General features: G+C 38.9%; 1 protein-coding gene across 1 annotated transcript in view; it reads right to left on the bottom strand.

Moving 5' to 3' along the window:
- gbe1a (glucan (1,4-alpha-), branching enzyme 1a) overlaps nt 1-21,896 on the bottom strand; it is a 230,990-nt gene that overhangs the window by 77,240 nt on the left and 131,854 nt on the right. Inside the window, exons 9-10 of the mRNA XM_036595341.1 lie at nt 17,718-17,845; nt 12,695-12,793 (exon numbers count right to left, since the gene is read on the bottom strand). Of these exons, the coding sequence (XP_036451234.1) occupies nt 12,695-12,793; nt 17,718-17,845 (227 nt within the window). The remainder of the gene's footprint in view (nt 1-12,694; nt 12,794-17,717; nt 17,846-21,896) is intronic.

Here is a 21,896-nt window from a genome sequence, read left to right as displayed (position 1 = left end):
ATTTTTATACCTTGACCTCTTATTCCCCCACAGTCAGTATATACTTTGCAGCCAAATTCTCCTGGACACTTTTCTTAAGTCATCGTTATGCAAGTAAGCTAGCAACACCTTAACAACCGCCTGGGAAAGCACAGCAACAGCTTAAAAGCACCTTAGTAACAACCTGGAATACAATAGCAATGACCTAACAACACCTGACTTTGTCAAGCCTACTTCAAGTTTGTTCACAAACTTTTCCTTTCTAGTTACCATTTTGTTTTATAGAACTGGTTACTATCTCTTCTCTAAGCAGAAGGAAGGCAACAGGTTCTGGATCCCCCTCCGCAGCACTCATTTCCTGACAAGCTTACATAAGCTTATATAAGCACACCATCAGCTTCTGATTCCAATAATGATTATTTTTACAATTATTCTCTAGCAATCTGTGCAAATTTCACAGCCAAATTTGGCCAGCACAATCTTGTTGACTAAGCTGACCTCTCTTCTTCACAGCGGCTAAGTGGGAAGAAAGAGGAAGCACAAACCCCTTCACTTCATGAGACTGAGTTCTCTTTCTGAAAGCTACTGCTAGCTTCATATCTGACAAGTTGACAGATATCAATGAAATCAATCAAAACAAAAGAGTCTATCCACTAACAGTGTAACAGTGTGCCAGACTTTAACACCCACCTTACATTGACTTACACAAGCAATAGCTCAGAATCTATCCAGACAGAATGTGCTGTATGATACTGCTGCGCTTTCAAGCTACATGTATTGAATATTTGGTAAAACATACAAAATTTCTGATAAGGTTTGCACTCCTCTCATTTCAAAGTAACGCACATTGCAAAAATTCAGAAGAACCGAGGAGCACCCCGCCATGTGATGTCAAACTCCTCAATGCTCCAGTAAAATAATCGGCAGCGCGTCCAATAGCTGCCAGACTTTGTCGAAGCAACAAAGAGGTGAGAGACGTAAACAAAGAAACACATCAAAGTTATTGCCATGGCACGCTGCGACCTTGAAGGCTTTCAAAAAGCCTGCTGGAAAACAACACCACCACAAACTTTAAAGGTGCGGATGAATTTGAATGTCAAAGCACAGAGGCTTACCTTCAGAGAACCTTCCTCTTGCTTTTAAAGAGATGCATGAAAAAGGCTGTAGGTACACCGCGCAGGTATGCTGTACTTACAGGTATGGTATGCTAATGCTAGAAATGGAGTAGAATGGGAGGAGATGAAATTATGGCGTGCTACGAGAAGCTCTTTCTTGGTCTCTTCAGCCCTCAGGCTGAGTCTGGGCCATTATGTCTTCAAATGAAGCTTGTAGTCCATGCTGCTGGCACTGAGCTCTTACATACTCAGAGTCAGCAGCTGGAGTGAGGAGGATTGAGGCTAGTCTTGGGACGTGTGAGCATCTGTGCAATGAGGCTTGGTCTGAAAACACTAAACTCTTAAAAGTAAATGTTTATAAATAGTTCTTGTCTTAGATATGTACAGTTCTACGAGAAACCTTTAATTGATATAGAACCTTTACATTGTATGGAGGTTCTTTCAATTGTACAACATTTCTTTATGCTCACATCTCATTTCCAAAGTTGGTTCTTTAAAGAACTGACCAATGAAAGGTTACTTAGGGCAGTGGTTCTCAAACCAGTCCTTAGGGACCCCCACATTTAGCTTTACGCCAACTCACAACACACAGGCATTGCTCTAGGGGAGAGCTCATTAGGTTCTGTTTAAATGACCTTATCTCATATCAGCAATTCTTTATCACAAAACATAATTTCTCACTTAGCTAGTTAACCTAAATCAAAAGTCAAGCTTGTCCAATAGGAGAGAAGGTAAAGCATGTTCCTACTTAAAGATCCTCACTTTTAATTATCTGGTTAACTGAGCTATCCTGCTTTGTGAAATAATTGCAATAAACTGCAGGGGTCAAGATTAAAATTCTAAAATCTCATGGGGACGGGTTTATATGATCTTCCACTCCAGTCCCGTTACCACCGAACATTTGCTGAATGCAAACAAAGTTTCAACTGTGTTTACAGCAGATAGCCAAAGCATAAGAGGGTGTTTAGGCAACACCTCTTCGAACTCTTTCTTTTCGTTGTCGTCTATGGAGCAACGTGAACAGTGACTTAAAATCTCTCTTTTATCTCGTGAAGCATGCTTTGTGGTATCAGATGTTTAAGTGGAAAAAGAACTTTTCCACTGAGCACCACGAATATGCATCCTACGTCATCATAGTTGACCAATTAAGATCCAGGATGCCGTCTCTTAGTAACCAAGAAAGGCAAGCTTTGGCTGTTTTTGCATACAGGGAGAAGTAAACACTCAGTACAAAGATTAACACAAACTGGTGAAGAGCTTCCAATTTATTTTTTAATGTCAGTTTTGAAATGTTTATCGCTTGACTCTCAAATTGCTTTCTTGTGTCAACCAAACGTTAAGAAGCCCTAAACGTTAAGAACCCCTTAAGAAACGCATCCTGCATTTTTATTTAAACAAAGCACAGCGCACTTAGCGCTTAACACATGACTGTCTGAATGTCCCTGAATGCATTTCTCTTATGTTAGTGGTTTACGTTATATACACAGATTTATCATCCAGCCTAAGAACAAGATTGCAGTACAATGTATGTATGATGTTTGTTATAAGCATTATATTACCATATAGTATAACATGCTAAAGGTGGAATGTTGGGATGGGGTATCACAGTGCTCTTAGATACCCTATTGCTAAATATTCTAGAAGATGATCAACATGTTCCTCGTTTGCTAAAATCCTGCTTCTATGGTAGTTATGGACCAACCAAAGACCTTGAGAGAGAGAAAGAGATATAGTTTATGATGGGATAATGCAGAAAGCCACCGCTCTACACTCTACAATATAGGTGACAAAAGGGTTCTTTGGAGCAATGCCACAGAAGAACCACTTTTGGTTCCCCAAAGAACCTTTCAGTTGAGTGGTTTTAACCAAATTGTTTAAAGAACAACACACTGCATCCCAAAAACCCAAAACCTTTTTTATCACCCTATTTTTTGAGTGTAGAGCAGTAGCATTTTGCATCGTCCCACCATAAGCCACTGCCTCACTACTGCTGTAATCTCTGAACAGCCCAGCAGATGGCAGGCTAGCAACAGTCACACAGTTGACACTATGGAATCGGACAGATGTCACTGTGAGGACACATCCGTAGATCTACTGCCTAAACACAAGACTCGAGGAAACGGTGCTGTTAACGAGCAGCAAAAAGTGCTGCTACAACAAAGGCACATCAAAGTCACAATGTTTACATGAGTAAACCTACTGCTAGTGGACGCAGAGAACCATCCTTAGTTCCTCTCTTTATTAATCACATTTTACGCTTAGATCCGTAACTATATGCATGAGCTGCCACTAGAAGAACACCTGCACTGAAGCCAACAGGGAGAACAGGTGCTTCTAAACTAGACCCCGGCTAACAAGGTTATCATGAAGGCTTTGGGAAAGAGCTCACGGCTCTGCTGTTCAGCATTCTGAGTTGAAAGCCTGAGCCATTTTTCGTTTTTCTACCCCACGTACGACCCATGCCTATAATCACCCGGCTCTTTTACCCTAACTTTGCAGTTTAAAAGAGAAAATGGAAAATACGGAGCAGGCACTGCAGGCGCTGCGCCATTAACTCAATTACCACACATGCTGTTTCCCAATAAGCCCCAATCACTAGTGTACCATCTGACAAGAGCGAGCGCTCTGCATTCTTGATAAACAAGACTGCATCCAGAGAAACGGCACAATTTTATTCCGTCTGAATCCTGCACGTCTCTCTCGCTCTCTCTCTCTCTCTCTTTCTGAACGTGAAAAATAAAAATATCTTTGAGCTTTCTTCCAGCTCTGAAAACCTCACTAAGGCGCTCAGTGCCTTCCTCCCACTAAGGAAGATAAAATCAGCTCTATTGTACATTATGTGTTTAATTGTGCATCTGGAGAGCAATACCAGAGGAGAGATTTTGAGGGGGGTGGAGGGGTGGGGGGGAGTAGGGGGGTTGGAAGGAGTTATTTAGGGTATTAGACAATTTAGCACAATTTGCTTAAGCAAATTAATCAAATCAGCACCTGAATACAAATTAAACAAATAGTGGTGGTGGCGAGCGAGGGGTTTTTAAGGGCCAATAAGGACATTAATCTGTTTTCTAGTGCCACGGCTGATAATTACAGACAATGGGCCCATTTGCCTCCTTAACCTTGCTCTGTACACACAAACGCATGCACACACACACACACACACACACACACACACACACACACATATCTAGAGAAGAGATAAAACACAAAGCATCTTTCAAAGAGGAACACACTGAAATAAAGATATATTGTTTTAACTTTGAATTGTAAGTAACTGTAACTGTAATTATAAGCCTTAAATTTGGAGTTCATTGAATATCAAACAGGAAGTGCGTAGAAAAAAACCTTGATTACTGAATGACAATGCCCACACAAACTCATGCTGGGCCAGATGTAGGCTACTAAGCCCTTTACACCAATTTCAAAGGCAACCAGGACACATTCCGCCTGTGTGTTGTACCAAACTGGCACAAAAGCTAGTTATAATTTGCATGTTTACACTTAAAAGCTTCTTAAACTTAGAGTGGTGATTTAGGATCAGATTTCTGCCTAATCTTAATGTGTGCCCTGATCTTCAGATCTAAAAAGTATCACAGGTGTTTCTGTCCATCCTTCCACTGTGAAGAAGCTGTTACTGGCACAAGAACATAAACAAAAAATTTGCTAATCAAACAAAGAAGCCACTGGTGTTCTCAGAAGAATGGGCTGACCACTGCAGAGTCCAGACCTAAACATCACTGAATATGTTTGTGATTACTTGGATCGTAAGAAGCAGAAAACGCAAACAACTTCTAAGACTGAACTTTAGAGGTGTGGAAAGAATATCCCTGCAGATTTCTTTGAAAAACTAAATATATGCAAAGAGTAGACACAGTAAATACTTTGTGTTGTAAAAATTGTGTTATGCGTTTTTTTCCTGATGCTGGAAAATGAAGTGTCGGCACAGAGCAAGACACAGGGGAGGCCATGATTCTGCTGAAGTTCTCTTTTATTAAGCATCAGATGAAACGGCACATACAAAACACTGAACTCATGGGGGGAGGTCACCACCAGCTTAGGCTTTCACCCAGTGGTGACCAACTCACACAAAACACTCCCACTCCAATACAGGACAACACAAATAACACATACACATACCTTTAAACTAACAGACAACAACATAAACAACAACAATACATCCCTTTTCAGCAGAGCTAGCGTACTTAATGGCCATTTTGACTAGATATTACAAAAAATGTGTGTATATATAGACCCCAACGTGCAGCAATAACTGCAACTAAACGTTTCCAGTAACTTTTGATTAGTCCTTCACATGGGCTTGGTGGAATTTTAGCCCATGTTGGTGGGTTTACTCCCATGCTCTGCTTGCTTCAGGTCCTTCCACAACATTTCTAAGGTCAGGACTTTGACTTGGCCATTCCAGAACATTAACTTCATTCTTCTTTACCCATTCTTTGGTAGAAGGACTTATGTGCTCTGGGTCGTTGTCTTGCAGCATGAATTATGTTCTCTTGAGTTTCAGCTCACAGACAGATGTCTTAACATTTTCCTTTAGGATTTACTGGTACAATTGAGAGTTCATTCTTCCATCAGTGATGGCAAGCCTCCTTGGCCCAGATGCAGCAAAACAGGCCCAAACCATGATACTACCACCACCGTGTTTCACAGGTGGGATAAGGTTTTTATGCTGGAATGCAGTGTTTTCCTTTCTCCAAACATAACACTTCGCATTTAAACCAAAACGATCTATTTTAGTCTCATCCACCTACAAAACACTGTTTCAATAGCCTTCTGGCTTGTCCATGTGATATTTAGCAAACTGCAAATGGCCAGTAATGTTCTTTTTGGAGAGCAGCGGCTTTCCCCTTACAACCCTGCCATGCACACCATTGTTGTTCAGTGTTCTCCTGATGATTGACTCATGAACATTAACATTAGCCATTGTAAGACAGGCCTTTAGTTGTTGAGAAGTTAGCCTTGGTTTGTTTGTGACCATGCAGACTATTACACGTCTGGCTCTTGCTGTGATCTTTGTTGGTCAACCACTCCTGGGGGGCACAACAATGGTCTTGAATTTTCTCCATTTGTACACAATCTGTCTGACAGTGGATTGGAGGAGCCCAAACTCTTTAGAGATGGTTTTGTAACCATTTCCAGCCTGATGAGCATCAACAACTCTTCTTCTGAGGTCCTCAGAAATCTCAGAAAGTTTTGGCAACAGGTTTTATGTAGAATTTTCTACGTATCATAAAACAAGACGAAAATTAGTGGTAGCTAATGTCGTAGTACTCGAGTTTAATTTCAGTCTTGTCCTGGTCTCGACATCATTTGGACTCTGTCTTATCTCAGTCTTGGGGCAAGGTTGACTTGGAAATCATTTTTGGGACCAGCCAAGTGCCATGCCTCTGTCTGAGGTAAATGGAAACTGAATTATTACTGAATATTAACAAAACCAGAATAAACAGAATAAAACAGTCCTTTTTTCTGCATCAGATGCTCTTTTTTCTGACTCACTTAATGAGACGGCTGATTTGGCAGCTACAGAGTGCTGGATGTCAAGCTGAAGAGAGGAAAGCTGCAAACAGTGTTCTGACTCAATTTGACAGGTTTAGATATATTTTCACTGTGTTTATTCTCTGTGGTGTAAATTATTGGGGTTCAAAGCTTCATTTGAAAAGGCCCTGAGTAAACAGCACAGTTCCTACGACATGATGCCCAGTCCTATGTGTTCCCTGCTGTATTTCCTTCATTTCAGTTACGTCTGCACTGAAAATATAAACATAACTCGTGAGCATTTTTCCAGAACTTTCAATGAGCTCAATATAAATACAATGTTTTATTTTTGCAGATAATCAAGAATATTTATCATGCTTAAAATTACATTTGGTTAAACATGTATTATAACAACTTTATGCATTTAAAAAAAAACTTTTTGCATTTAAAAAAAAATCTGTTAGTTGATTCCATAATGCCATTCCATAATGGCTTAACTGAGTATTATTTGTTTGTTGATGTTCATTGGTTTCAAAATCCAAACATCCCCTAAGGGCAGATCGGAATGTTATTACTATATTTTCATTTTATAATATTATTAATATTCCCAGTATACTATATATAGCAATGAGACCCCATTAAGATTTGTTTTTTTAGAATATAATATACTCTACAACACCAGTGGTAGTATTTCAAAAGCCTGTTGTCTGGAAACCTCTTTAAACAAAGACAGCAGACACAGTAGACAGATGGAGGAACAGGCCTCAAATATGTGCTGTAGAAATGTTTACCAAAAGAATATGACTATTTCAAGTCTTAGGGCCATACGTATGTACATGAGGAGGTGCAGCACAAATTTACCTTGATGTGGCTGCAATAATTACTTCTATTTTGTGGTGTTGTTTCTCAAATTCTGTTGGTTTGAGCTGGAGTAGACTGTTTAGTGGGAAAGAACAGAATTTATTAGCCTTATTTTCCCTTTTGTCCCGAGCTTGTTTACAACTCCACTATTTCACTGCTCGTTTTAAACCCAGTGTCTCACAAGGATAGTGCAATAAGTAGGCGGTCCTACATCCTCAGTAAATTGAATGTTAATTTTAGACGCACTGTAACGACATGAAGGCACATTTTGCACTGTTTTCTTACATTTTCTCATATCTGGCCCTCTGTGTCCGTGACACCTGTGCAAATCCCCTATTTTAAAACCAGCTGGCATAGCTATGAGCCCCGACTTCTCAGTTGCCTTTGATTTAATTTCGCTGGCTAGTTACCTATTCCGCTTCTGCAAGTATGACTAACCTGGCTTCACTCTCTTTTCCCAAGCAGAGATCAAACTGCAATGCTAATCAGCCTATTGATTTCATTTAGAGAAATGAATAAGCCTAGGGATACGCAACAGCTGGTCTCTTTATGGATGCCTTTTAATGATTTCATTAGGTTTTAGTGAGGTTTCATTACAGATAGTGGACCTTTTCTTTTTCCTTCGTTTTTTTTTTCCTCTTCATGCCCTTCTGTCCTTAATCAGAGCTATCGATTTGGTGCGTGAGACATTTTAATCTCATGAAAGAGGCATGCGTGGCTGCTCCCTGTCACAGCCCAGCAATTCCCCCAACGGATGCAAACCAGAGAAAGAGGCTGATGGGAAAAGGGCACTGGGTAATGACAGAATAACACCATGGCAGAGAGAGAAGAGATGAAAAGACAAAAAGAGAGAGAGAGACATAAAGAGAGAAACAAGAGTCTTTTCTCTTGGAGTCACATATAGCAGGACAACTGTATTTGTGTGTGTGAGAATAGTGACAGTTTTTGTTGTTTTGGCTGTTTTCCAGCACATTGAATTTAAAACAATGACTGTGGAGTTACTACCCTTCATCTGTTTCATTTGCAGTCAAAGTAGCGGAAGTTGTGTGAGTGAAAGTAAGCTTCAGAAACCAAGCAGACAACATGTACAATTTTTCAGCATTTAGTATGTCTGCTCTTTGTCTTTAGTACAGCCTTCACTCTTTTTGGGAGACTTGCTTCCAGTTTTTCAAAGAAATCTGCAGGGATATTTTTCCACACTTCCAAAGTTGAGTCTTAGAAGTTGGTTGCATTTTCTGCTTCCCACAATCCATGAAAACACCTTTAATGATGCTGCACCCTGGTCTCTGGGGTGGCCAGTCCTGAGAACACCAGCGTCTTCCTTGTTTGATTTGTACATTTTCTACACAGTGGCTTGGTGGTCTACTAGGTCTTGCACAGTTGTTAGGATTCCCAATTTCTCTATATCTTGTAATATTTTTTTATTGCATTTTTGGAAACTGCAAACTTGTGTTTAATGGCCTATTTGACTAGAAATTAAGTAAACTAAAGGGTGGTCATTGACATTCTGTGTAGCACCTCATTTCAAACAACATAGTTAACTGAGCAGTTATTTAACACTTGGTTTGCAGTCAAGGACGACCTGAAGTCTGCAACCCATAAACATCACCAGATGCTGGGTGTCTTCATCTTGAGACTTTTTGCCTTCACTCATGTCTTCAGCAAGTGAGATGCATGCTCACAAGGCTTCAAGTCCAGTGACTGACTTGGTCAGTCAAAAATATACCATGTTTTGGTCCTGAAAAACCCCGCAATTCCTTTAACAGTGTGTTTTAGGTTAATGACTTGCAGCTAAATGAAGTACCAGCCACTGAGTTTTAAGGCAGTTGGATCTGAGCTTAACTGATACTTAAGCACACACCTGAGTTCATCCTTTAACAGACAGTACCTTGTATTTTGCACCTTGTAACTTCTGAGATCATATTGGTGTTCTCTTTATGTTAGTTTTTGACTGATTGATGCATTCCTAACCTGCTCACATGGGTGTAGGAAGGTGTTTTAAGTTAGAGGGTGGTAAAATGTTAAGCAGCATATATGTGATGTGAATGATGACATCATGCTAAATTATTTGCTTTTTTTCCTTTTCCATATTCTTGATAATCTACATCAAACAGACTGTCTCATACTGTACTATAATGAGGCAATAGAGGACAACATATACATATAACTGACACATCAGACCACTGATGTACATCCTTTTTCTGCTGTCTCATTCTGGATTGAACATGGGAACACTGAGCAGGAGATATAACGATTCATAAAACATTGATCTGTCAGATGATTTTTTTCAATGTTTAAAAACAGCATTGGGCTGCTTTAGGGTTAAAAACTGGACTCTACATACACTTTCTCTTTTTGAACCTTAACCTGGTGTGTTTTAGTGACCTGCCCCAAAATTGGCCAACTGTCGAGGAAAGGGATTCAGCAGTAATGAAAATACATGGTTATTAAATGAAACAGAGCATGGTTAAAAATATATAAATGATAGTAGAAAAATACAAACTCCTCTCTAAAACAAACACACCTGGGTCTTTGCTAAGCTTAAATTATTAAAAAGTTCATATCTCTGTATTAGTATTGTTTTTAGCAGCTGCAGTCCTGAAATCAGGGGATGCTGCAACCCCCTCAGCACCCCACTTCCCATGATCCTACCCGCTCAATATTTTTCGGTAAGTATTCTTCGATCATCCACTCTTGTGGTATTCTGTGGTTCTTTGCTGTTGTGAAGCTAGTGAGTGTTTTCTTGCTTCTTCACAATGTACAAAGCAGTTGATTCTGACACACCTAAGATTCCTTCTCACCTCTGATTGATTTGTTTTGATTGTTTAGCTTCATCATGGCCTGCTTTAATGGCACTGACAGCTCTTTGATCCTCATGGCATCAGTGCCTGATGTGATAGATAGGCATCATTGTTTGGTGTGACATCAAGAAGACATGTTTGGTGTCTGAAGTATAAAAATAGACAAAAGTACAGACAAAAATCAGGTTTCAAGATGACTGCTACTGCTGTTTCAGATACAGTCCTATGCCCAGGTTTGAACACTCTCAGTCAAACTGCATGTTCGGTTGATTTGATTGAAGTGACAATGAGCTGACACATCCTCTACAGGGAGCACACTTTAATATGGCATTTTTGTCTGCAAATTTTAGTGCAACATTTTTTATTTATTAGAGTTTAACTAATTAGAAAAGATAAAACATGAAATATAATGACAATATACGTGCCTTAGCTTTTGCAAGGGCCCCATTAATGTTTTGTTTTGTTCCCAATAGGTTAAATTCAGTTTATAAACAGTAATTGTGCATTAAAATTGCAGAGATGTGTTCTCTGTAGAGAGTGTGTTAATTTATTTTCACTTAGAAAATCAGCAAAACATGTCATTTGACCAGGGGTGCCCCAACTTTTGCATAAAACTGTGCTATATACCTATTTTATAGACAGCAGTATGTCATGTAGTATGTCTCAAGCAAGTCTATATAATAGTGCTTGACACATTATTTGAGTCATGTTTGTGATGTTTTAGTCATGCAGAAATCACTGGTGACTATAAGCTTCCATTTCTTATTAGCAACATTAGCCTTGTAGCTCCAGTGCTAAAACTAAACAAGCAGACTTCAGACACCAAACAATGTTGAGGCTGATTGACTCCATTTGGGCTAAAGGAGAAACTGTGAAAATTAGATTTTTTGCCAAACCGTCACTTTAATTGCTGAGCTACCACCCAAAATCTTTCAGACCTCCGAATTTGAAGTCACGCACTCTTACATTCTGGAGCTCTGTGTCGCAGTGTGTCAGTACATAAAGCTCATTACAGCTTTCAAGCAGTGACTGATCAGAAGCGAGGGATGAACTGTGATCAGTCAGGAAGGGAGGTGAAAGCAAAGGATGTGATAAAAGGACAGATAAAAAAAGCAGGTGAACTGAGATGACCGGCTGAGTTTGATTACCCTCTGAACTCAAACAGAAAACTAAATCAATCCATTTCCTTTAACATTCAAAAAGGACCTGGGTCACAAACCTGCTCCACATCAAAGGAAGGCTAAGTAAATATGCTCAAGCTTGCATGCATACATGCTTAAACAGGACAGAACTGTGCACACCATAACAGAAAACTGCAACATCAGCATCATCATTACTGGTATTTTATGGCACATAATTGCAGATCTGCAGTATCTAGGTCATTCAGAGCCTTAAAAACAAGTAGCAGAACTTTAAAGTCTATCCTAAAAGATACAGGTAGCCAGTGCAGTTCTTTCAAAATGGGAGTTCTGAATGGGAGAGCTCTCTTTTTTGTTTTTGTTATCTGTGCTGCTGTATTTTGTAGAGTTGAAGAGGATGGATTGTTTTTTTAGGAAGCCCAGTAAGAAGAGCATTACAGTAATCAACTCTGCTTGTAACAAATGCAGAAACAAAATTGAGCAATATTCTCAAATGATAAAAAGCTACTTTAGTGATTATGTTTACACGTGATAAACAGTGTATTTCAGGTTTGGTATACGAAGCTAAAGAACTTAGATTCTCACAAAGCAGCTTTCTCTGAATTTTAGTACCAAGGATCAGTATTTAAGTTTTTTCTTGATTTAGTTGTAGGAAATTTGGTGACATCCACTGAGAAATATCTGAAATATAGCTTGTAAGCCTGTCAACAGAGTCTTGAAGGAAGAGACACATATAATTGTGTTTTATTACCATAGCTGTGAACACTGATGTCATGTTTACTAATGACATCACCTAGAGGTAACATGTACAAAGAGAATATCAAAGGCCCTAAAACTGAACCTTGTGGAACGCCACAGGAAATGTTATATTTTTTGTGTGGGTCCACTGATCATTTTAGATGGTAAATAAAATTTGTTTCTGCGTCCTATCACCACCACTGTAAAGGACATCTAAGCAGGCAAGGTCTTCTGCAATGCACAACTTCACACCAAACCACTCTGAATGTCTTTATTTACATCTCACTTATTGCAGAAATGTTGAAAATACAGTGAAATTTTCCTTTAAAGGCCTTATTGTTTATCTTTTCACAAAGTGTAAAGATTCAAATGGTCTGCTATTGTTCAGTTATGTCCATTTGTATTGTTTTAAGCCCATTTTAAAAATTCAGATTAATTGATTAATCATCAAAATAGCACTTCATTTGATTAGTACTTTGAACCTGATTGGTTTGAAATAGTAGATTACTTGATGACAGATACTGACACTAATGTCGAGAAAGAGGCTAGATCAAGTGGGAGGCTTGCTTACCTGAATCCATTTGTCAGGTACGGCCATGGCCAATCGATAATCGAAGCCCAGCCCGCCCTCTTGGATCGGTCTGCATAAGCCTGGCATCCCCGAAACATCCTGCACATCATTCGCACGAAAACACACCAAATGGAAGCATGAACAGCAAAGAAGGGAGCTCAACAGGACACGTTAAGGATGGTCAAATCTCTAGCCAAGATCTAGATCCAAAAGTACTAAAGAAGCTGCAATTTTCTAACTCTGTGTGTGTGCAGCACATTGCCCTATTGATTAATCACATGGACAGATGGGCAGAAATTGCACCAATTTGAACATTAGGAGAGAAACTGCTCCAACGGCTGCTTTCATTACAGGCAGCATGGCTCTGGGGTGAGTCAGGAGAGGTAATGGTGAGAGAGGGTGGGAGAAAAGCAGAGGGAGAGGAAGAGGAGTGGAGGAGGGAGGAAAAAAGTGAGAGAAGTGGAGAGAAAGAAAGAATAGAGGAACGAGAGAAAACTGGTGGGCGATTGGGAGCGCCGAAGGCAGAGCTGGAGGGAGGCGCAGGATTGTGCTCCTGAAGAGCTCCCTGTTCTCCTCACTAACCACTAGCTCCTAATTACCCAATTATCCTCCCTGTTCCATTAACTTCACCATTCCACCTCCATTTCTCTTGGTGTTAATGCTTTAAATAAAGGCGCTGGGAGACAGAGACAGAGAAAGAGGAAGAGGCGAATCAAATGAAATTTCCATTTTGAAAAGAGGGGGGAAAAAAGGGTAAGTGGAACAGTAATTGGTGGAAGAGAAGGGGAAGAAGTTAGAGAGGCTCTGGAGAGGAAGGGGGGGCAAAAGAGCTCGAAAGTAGCAATGAACCTCTGTCCTTGGGTTGGTTCTCTCCTTATAAAGTGGGTGAAAGAGTGAAAGAACTCATGGCAAAGTCGATGCATATGATTTTCTGCAAAGGATGCAACAATAACTTCGTTCATGTGCAAATTAATTTTTCATTAAAGTTAGTATTTGATTTTGGCATTTACTATTTACTGAGTTTAACATATTGGAAAAAAATAAATCATAAAATGCAGCCTGTGCAAATGCTATGGCATATTTTATCCTTTAGGTTTTAGTATTTCCTTCTCCAGCACGTCCCAAAGATTTGTAAAGGGGTTAAGGTCAGGCCTCTGTGGTGGCTAATTCATGTGTTAAAATGATTCCTCATGCTCCTGGAATCACTCCTTCACAGCTCCTTGAGCCTGATGAATCTTGGCTTTGTTGTCCTGGAATATGCCAGTGCCATCATGGAGGCAAAAAAAATCCACTGATGGGATAAGCTGGTCATTCAGTACATTCAAGTAATCAGCTGACTTCATTATATTGCCACATAATGTTGCAGAGCTTAGACCTGACCAACTGAAGCAACCCCAGATCATAACACTGCCTCGAGAGACTTGTACAGTGGGCACTATGCATGATGAATGCATCACTTCATGTGCTTCCCTTCTTATCCTGACGCGCCCATCACTCTGGAATAGGGTAAATCTGGACTCTTCAGACCACATGACCTGTTTCCATCTGTGAGTTCTTGTCATGGCAATGTGTGTGGAAATATATACTCTTACTTTCACTGTTAAACATAGCTGTGAGTTCTACTGTCGCTTTTTTATGATTCGACTTCACCAAGATGTTTTTCCTACTTCATTTCTTCCGTGAAGTTGATGTTTCACTAATGTCCTTCCAGGTTTTAATACAACCTATTTTCAAAAAAGTTGGGACGTTGTGCAGAATGTAAATGAAAATAGAATGCAATGATATGCAAATCATTTAACATGTAAACCATATTTTTAAAGGAAAATACCACGAAAACAACACATCAAATTTTGAAACTGAGTAATTTTACTGTTTTTTTGAAAAATATGTGCCCATTTTGAATTTTATGCAAACAACACATTCCAAAAAAGCTGGGATGGGGGCATGTTTACCACTGTGCTGCATCACCTCTTATTTTAACAACACTCTCTAAGTGTTTGGGAACTGAGACGACCAACTGCTGTACTTTTGAAAGTGAAATGTTTTCACTTTCAAAACTTGTTTGATATAGGATTTCAGCTGCTCATCAGTTCGGCGTCTCATTTGACGCATTTTTCATTTCAAAATGCTCCACATGTTATCAGTGGGTGACAGGTCTGGACTGCAGGCAGGCCAGTTAATGCCTGGACTCTTTTAATACAAAGCAATGCTGTTGTAATACATGCAGAATGTGGTATTGTTTGGTATTGTCGTGTTGAAATAAGCAAATACTTCCCTGAAAAAGACATCATCGGGATGGCAGCATACATTAACAAAACGTATATATCGTTCAGCATTAATGGTGCCTTCACAGACGTGCACATCACCCATACCTTGTGCACTAATGCACCCCTATACCATCATGAATACTGGCTTTTGAACTGTGTGCGGATAACAAGCTGAGTGGTCTTTAGTCCAGAGGACACAGTGTCCATGATTTCCAAAAAGAACTTCAAATGTTGATTTGTCGAACTACAGGACACTTTTACACTTCACCTCAGTCCATTTTAAATGAGCTTGGGCCCAGAGAAGGCAGGAACATTTTAGAGTTTTAACTTGCATTTGTGGATGCAGCGACGAACTGTGTTCACAGACAGTGGTTTTCAGAAGTGTTCCTGTGCCCATGCAGTGATTTCCACTACAGAATCATATCTGTTTTAAAGCATTGCCGCCTGAGGGCAAAAAGATCGTGGCCAGCAAATACTGGTTGTTGGCCTTGTCCCTTGCATACAGGGATTTCTCCAGATTCTCTGAATCTTTCAATGTTATTATGTACCATAGATGATGAAAAGCAAATATTCTTTGCTATTTTATGTTGAGAAATGTTATTCTTGAATTGTTGCACTATTTATTCATGCAGCCTTTCAAAGAGTGGTGAACCCCTCCTCATCTTTACTTCCAAAAGACTCAGCCTCTCTGCAATGCTTTTTTATACCCAGTCATGTTACTGACCTGTTGTCAATCAACCACCAGGTGTTTTTTTTAGCATTACGCAACTTTACCAGCCTTTTGTTGCCCCCATGCCAACTTTTTCGAACGTGTTGTTGGCATCAAATTCAAAATGGGCATACATTTTTCAAAAAACAATAACATTTCTAGGTTTCAACATTTGATATGTTGTCTTTGTACTATTTTCAATTAAATATAGGGTTCAAATGATTTGCACATCATTGCATTTTGTTTTTATTTTGTTTTCTATGCTTAAGGCAGACCAATAATTTGACCCTTCTGAAGCACATTAACATCTTTTCCACATTCATGGGATATGTCTTCTGACATTGTCGTTTAAGAAATGAGAAGCTACTTTTATCATCAAAATAAAAATAATTGTTTCCAGCTGAAAATATTACTCACTGCGGTTATTATCTAATCACGGGCTCTTAAGTATTTGCTTATTTAAAACCAAACAGCAAACAGCCAGGCAGTGTATTAAACTCAGCAAATCAATAGAAATAGAAATTTGCAGAAATATGCCATATCTAAATTTGTTTCCTGTAGAGGATATGTTTACTTATTTTAACAACAAAACATGTCATTTTGACTGGGGAAGTTTAAACTTTAGCATATGACTGTATATTGGGGTTTATTAGTTTGGTTCTTACTTTATTTGGAAAGCACAGTTCACCCCCCCATAAATCATCTACAGATATTCAGATTGTTAAGAAACTATCTGGTATTGGTAGTTTGGTATCTAAGTTACGTTTTTTAAGTATCTATATTTTTTAAGTATCTACATTATTTTACTTGGCCGCTGTTCAATTTTGCTCTGTTCAAACTTTCAACAGCAACATGAAATCTTAGACCAATCACATTCGTCTCTGGCCTTGGCATGACAACAACCAAAAGAACAAACTGGCTATGAACCAGCAACTAGACCTTTTTCTCAAATGTCAAAAGGCTCAGAATGTCCAAAAGCAGCTCCAAAGGTGCTTAGAATGGGCTTCAAACATTCAAATTTTATCAGGAGGCACTGAAAGTTTAAGCTTCTGAATGAAGTGCTAAACTCCACACGCTACTTTCCTTTTTCAAAAATGGAGAGTAGCCTAGTGTGGCTGTTTACTTATACTGTGAGGGGCAATGCATATTTGCACTTGAAGACTTGTTTGTTTTGTGCTTCATCTCATGTCGAGCTGCTTTACTAAAAGCACCTGAAACTGAGTTACAGAGATCTGTGCTGTGTGAAAGAGCTTATAATGATTTAGCTCCTGAATGAGGAAAGCATTATACATAATGTGACAGGCTGCCCTGTTTGTGAGAAGCAAAGGACCTTTTGATAGATATTTTGCCCACTGTTTTTTGCAATGTGAATAACTGAGCTCTTGATTATAACCTGTTCTATTGCCAATCTTTGTCCATGCACAATGCATGGCCATGTGTTTTATATACCTACTGGTAATGGGTGTGGCTAAAAACACAAGAAACTCAATAATTAGGAGGGGTGTCCAAACAAAAGGTACGAAACGCCTCCAAATAGAAAGTTCTAAAAGTTTGTTGGATGGTCTAAAATGTTGCAATACTGGCTAGTAGACAGTAAAAGTAAACAGCCAATTCAGTAACATCCACTTCAATGTGTTGTGGTTATTAAGCATATGTTTAGCTGTGAGCAGTGGATCAGCAACTACTGGATGCAATTCTCTAATGTGTATGTTTTCTCTGTGTGTGTATGCTCTGCTCGTGCAGTTGCTTCAGCTGTTATAGCTGTTATTTCAGTCTTGCGGGCTATGTTTAATTGGATATCTGCTTTATGATGCTAACCACGTATCTGTGCTTGTGTGTTGCTGGCTCTGCACGTTGTGTACTGTTTGAGATGTTTTCTGCACTCGCTCAGGGCCCACAGATGAAAACTCCAGCAGACTTGCAGCAATGTCCAAGAACATGCATCATCAAATAAAGGAAAGTACAGCTAAAATAGTCCCACGCCATCTGCTTTATCTGTGGCGGATAGCCTAGAGCTGATAGGAGTGGATGGGCCAAAGCCCATTACCTCGGCTATGGTGATGCATTCTGGGTAGAGTTTGTGCAGGGTATAATTGGACAGCATGAGATGCACCACAGCGTCTTCATCAACATGCATGCCAAAGTAGTCGCTGTAACTCCCTGAAAATGACACACCTGGAAAAAGAATAAAAATGAAAAAATAAAAAAAACATTTATTTATATGTAGGTGCAATTGTAGCTTAAGAGAAGCAAAAACTGTTCTTAATTTTAGGTTTGTTAACACAAACATTTTGGACTATTTATATTGATCCATTTGCCTTCAAATGCTGATACAATGTAAATGGCAGGTGGAATTTTCAAAGTGCCAAAAAAAGAAAAGAATTGAAGATCTGATATATAGCAACATACAACATTTAAAGGGTCCTTTATTTTTTGAGTATTTTATTGATTTTTCTGGAGTCCACTTATATGGGTTTATGTGCCAAAAATAGTCCAAATTAATTTTTACATGACAAATTTCCAACCTCTCTTAGTCCCTTAAGAATTAAACAGGTTCTTTTAGTCACTGTGCCTTGATATAGTACTGTGCAAAAAGAGACCAGAGAGACCTCATTTATTCATTTATATGATTTTCAATCAAACATGTATTTAGGGGGAAAATTACACAAAACATGCTTAATGTAATTTCTAATTGTTCAGTATTTACTGTTTCAGTTTTTAGGGCCTTTATTAAAGCTTCAATTCTATTTGGGAGACTTGCTTTCAGTTTTTCAAAGAAACCTGGAGAGATATTTTTCCACACCTCTAAAATTCAGTTTTAGAAATTGGTTGCATTTTCTCTCATTTTTCTCAGTAACAGCTTCTTTACAGCTACACATCCCTTCAGACTCATAGCATTGTGTTGTCTTCTCACAGTGGAACGATGGACCGAAACACAAACCACACACAGACACACACACAGAGACACACAGACACACACACACACACACACACACACACATTTTCTAAACTGCTTATCCTTCTGGGTTGTGGGGGGGAGCTGGAGCCTATCCCAACTGTCATTGGGTGGAAGGCAGGATACACCCTGGACAGGTCGCCAGTCGCCAGTTTTTTTTTTTTAGATCTGAAGCAAGAGTGGAGTTTTAATGGCCTATCAGGTCTTTCATGGTTGGTAAGAGTCTCTATACCATTTAATAATTTTTGGAACCCCCTTCCTCACGCAAATAAATTATCATAGATCGAAACTCTAGCTTCTGAAAAATGCATAACTTAAATGAAGGTAAATGAAGAGTGGTCTCTGACTCTGCGCAGTACTATATATATATATATATATATATATATATATATATATATATATATATATATATATATATACTATACTATATATATATATATATATATATATATAGCTGAAACACCCCTTATAACTTCATTGTGAATTGGTGTAACCAATGTTGTTATAAGTGTGTTTGACTTGACAAGAACAATGAATCCAAAACAGACTATTTTGGCAGCTTTCCATTTAGGGATCTTTTAGACTGTGGAGTGAATTTTATGTTTTAAAATATTTTTGTGCTGCATGAAACTCTTAACTGACGAAAAGCAAGAAGGATTTGTTTTTTCTCCATGATATGAGCCCTTTGTTGTGAACAGGAATGCAAATTGAATACAGAAATGTTTGTGTAAGTGGTGGAACAAGATCTTCTGAGATGAACTGGTTTGAATCTTGGAATTTAGCCTGTGATGTGTGTCAGTGATTTATTCAGATGATCCACGTTCTGCGAGTGCCATGAACATGGTATGCTGTAGCTCCACTCCGGCTCTGACTACAGCACTTCTCTCCACTCTCACTTAATGGGCACAAACAGGCAGACTGCGGCTGGACTCGGAGCTATTACAGTGGCTTTTAGGTTAACGTCATGGATAGAGTCTTTAGGGCAGATCTGCCATTGCAGTGTAGTAGATTCTGTACATGTCTGTACTGAGATAACCTTGAACCGTGAAAAAAGGGTAAAATCACTACAGGAACAGGACTTGTAAAATATCATGTGTCAATATGGAGCAGTGTGATGACTAAGCAACAGATTTACTAGTGTTCTGAGACGTTGCCTCTTTTTTAGCATTAACAAGTGACTCGCAATTTACTAAATAGGTGTAGCGGTTCTTTAGGATCCATAGTAAGACTAAACGGCAGTTGCTGCCCTTTTGCCTATATTGCATATATATTTATAGGACTTTCCTTCTCAAGTGCATGGAATACTGGGAGAAGATTATATATGTCTTAATTAACCATCTTCAGAAACTGAAAACCTAAAACCAAACAGTTTTAGGAAAATTATGTTGCCACTTCCCAACACTTTAGGTATACTGAACAGCTCTATCAAAAAGCAGGTTTTGCCTGAACAGTGATTTGAGTTTTCTTTTCCAAAAGATTCTTAAAAGCACGTACTGAACCCCTTTTACACTACAATTCCTGCTTCAATAAAGCTACTTATTACTGTGGTATTCCTGCATAATGTGTGCTGTGGTTTGTGTGTTCGCTGTGGCAGAAATGTGAGTCATCCTTTCATACATATGCTTGTAACTAAGAGGTTATGCTCAAAATCATACAGTTCTTATGCAACCAAGATGCGTTCCATGAAAAAATAAGGATTTTACTGTTTCACACAATTTCCAAAACCAAGTTCAGCTCATCCCACCAACCAAAATCAAACATTTTTCAAAACAGAAAGTAAAAATCAATTTTCTACAAACTAATTTTCTTCAGTTCCTGATATATCATGATGTTTACATTTTATTTTCTTAAAATAATGACTCTTTGTGTTGAAATAATCATTTACAAACCCAGTTCCAAAAGTGTGGGAAATGCTCATAAAAACAGAAAACATCAATATATTTTGTTGGACATGTATTAAATTGAAAATGGTACAAATACACAACATTTGATGGTTTACCTTGTGAACTTTTTTTTGTATATATGTGCTCATTCCAAATATGATGTCAGCAACACATTCTGAAAAGGTTGAGACAGGAGCCTGTTTACCACTGTGCTACATCACCTTTCCTTTTAACTTCTTAGCATTCTTGGTCTTCAGCTGTGCAGCTATGCAGGGCCTTATTACATTGTCATATTTTAAGCTTGATAATGTTTCATATGTTTCTATAAGAGACAGTTCTTTACTGCAGGCCAGTCTACAGCACCTACACTCCCTGATTACACAGCCATGCTGTTGTAATGGGCAGAATGTGGTTTGGTGTCATGTTGAAATATGCCAGGGCGTTTCTGGATGCTGTTAACATATGACTTACACTGGTACAGTCCTAACTTGCATTTGTGGATGCGGTGACAGTGTTTATTGACAATAGTTTGTCAAAGTATTCCTGAGCCATGTGGTTATATTCATTACAGAAATGTGGTGTTTTTAATGCAGTGCTCTTTGAGAGATTGAAGGTCATGGTCATTCAGTTGTGGTTTCTGGCCTTATCCTTTGCATACAGAGATTTCTCCAGACTACCTGAATGTTTTGATGACATTATGCACTGCAGAGGATGAAATACCTTACATTCTTGCAATCGCACACCAAGGAACATTAATCTTATACTGCTGAATTTTTTGCTAATGGATTTTTGGCAAGGTGGCCTTCGACCCATCATCGCTTATAATGGACTAGGTATTTAACAGATGCTCCTTTTTAGCCAGGCATGATTTCATCACCTGTTTAAGATGTTTTTTGAATATTTCTCAATGCTTTTATTTGTACTTTACCTACTTTTTGTAGCTGATTTGGCTACTTTTATTCAAAAACTGAGCAGAACTCTCAGTGCGAAGTTGACCTTTTGACTACTAGGGCTAGGGAGAATCACCTCCCTTCTCAACCTGCACCAGTATGCCTGGAGACTTTTGACTTAACAAGTAAATCCTGGATACAAACTAAGTTTTATGAATTTTGGAAATTCCCTTCTGGGATCTCCCTCTTTCCTCTCTCTCCACTACCCTCTGCACATTACGTAGGTCATAAATTCATTCAGCTCCTTTCAGAGACTGAATCTTTAAACCCAGCTTCGTTCTCCTGCTCTCTGGTGAACTATATGACATGTTAATCTTTAATCAAATGCCAAATCAAATGACGCTCTTTTCCTAATCAAACTGTGAAAGAATGCCCCTCTGTGTCTATCTGTTAAAATATGGATGTGTAACTCAAACTCATGTTTCCCCATGCAGAAT

Source organism: Colossoma macropomum, unplaced genomic scaffold, assembly GCF_904425465.1.
Source record: "Colossoma macropomum unplaced genomic scaffold, Colossoma_macropomum, whole genome shotgun sequence".
In the NCBI taxonomy this organism is placed as follows: domain Eukaryota; kingdom Metazoa; phylum Chordata; class Actinopteri; order Characiformes; family Serrasalmidae; genus Colossoma; species Colossoma macropomum.
Note: the sequence above shows the minus strand (reverse complement) of the source record. Positions and strands in the feature narration are given on the sequence as shown.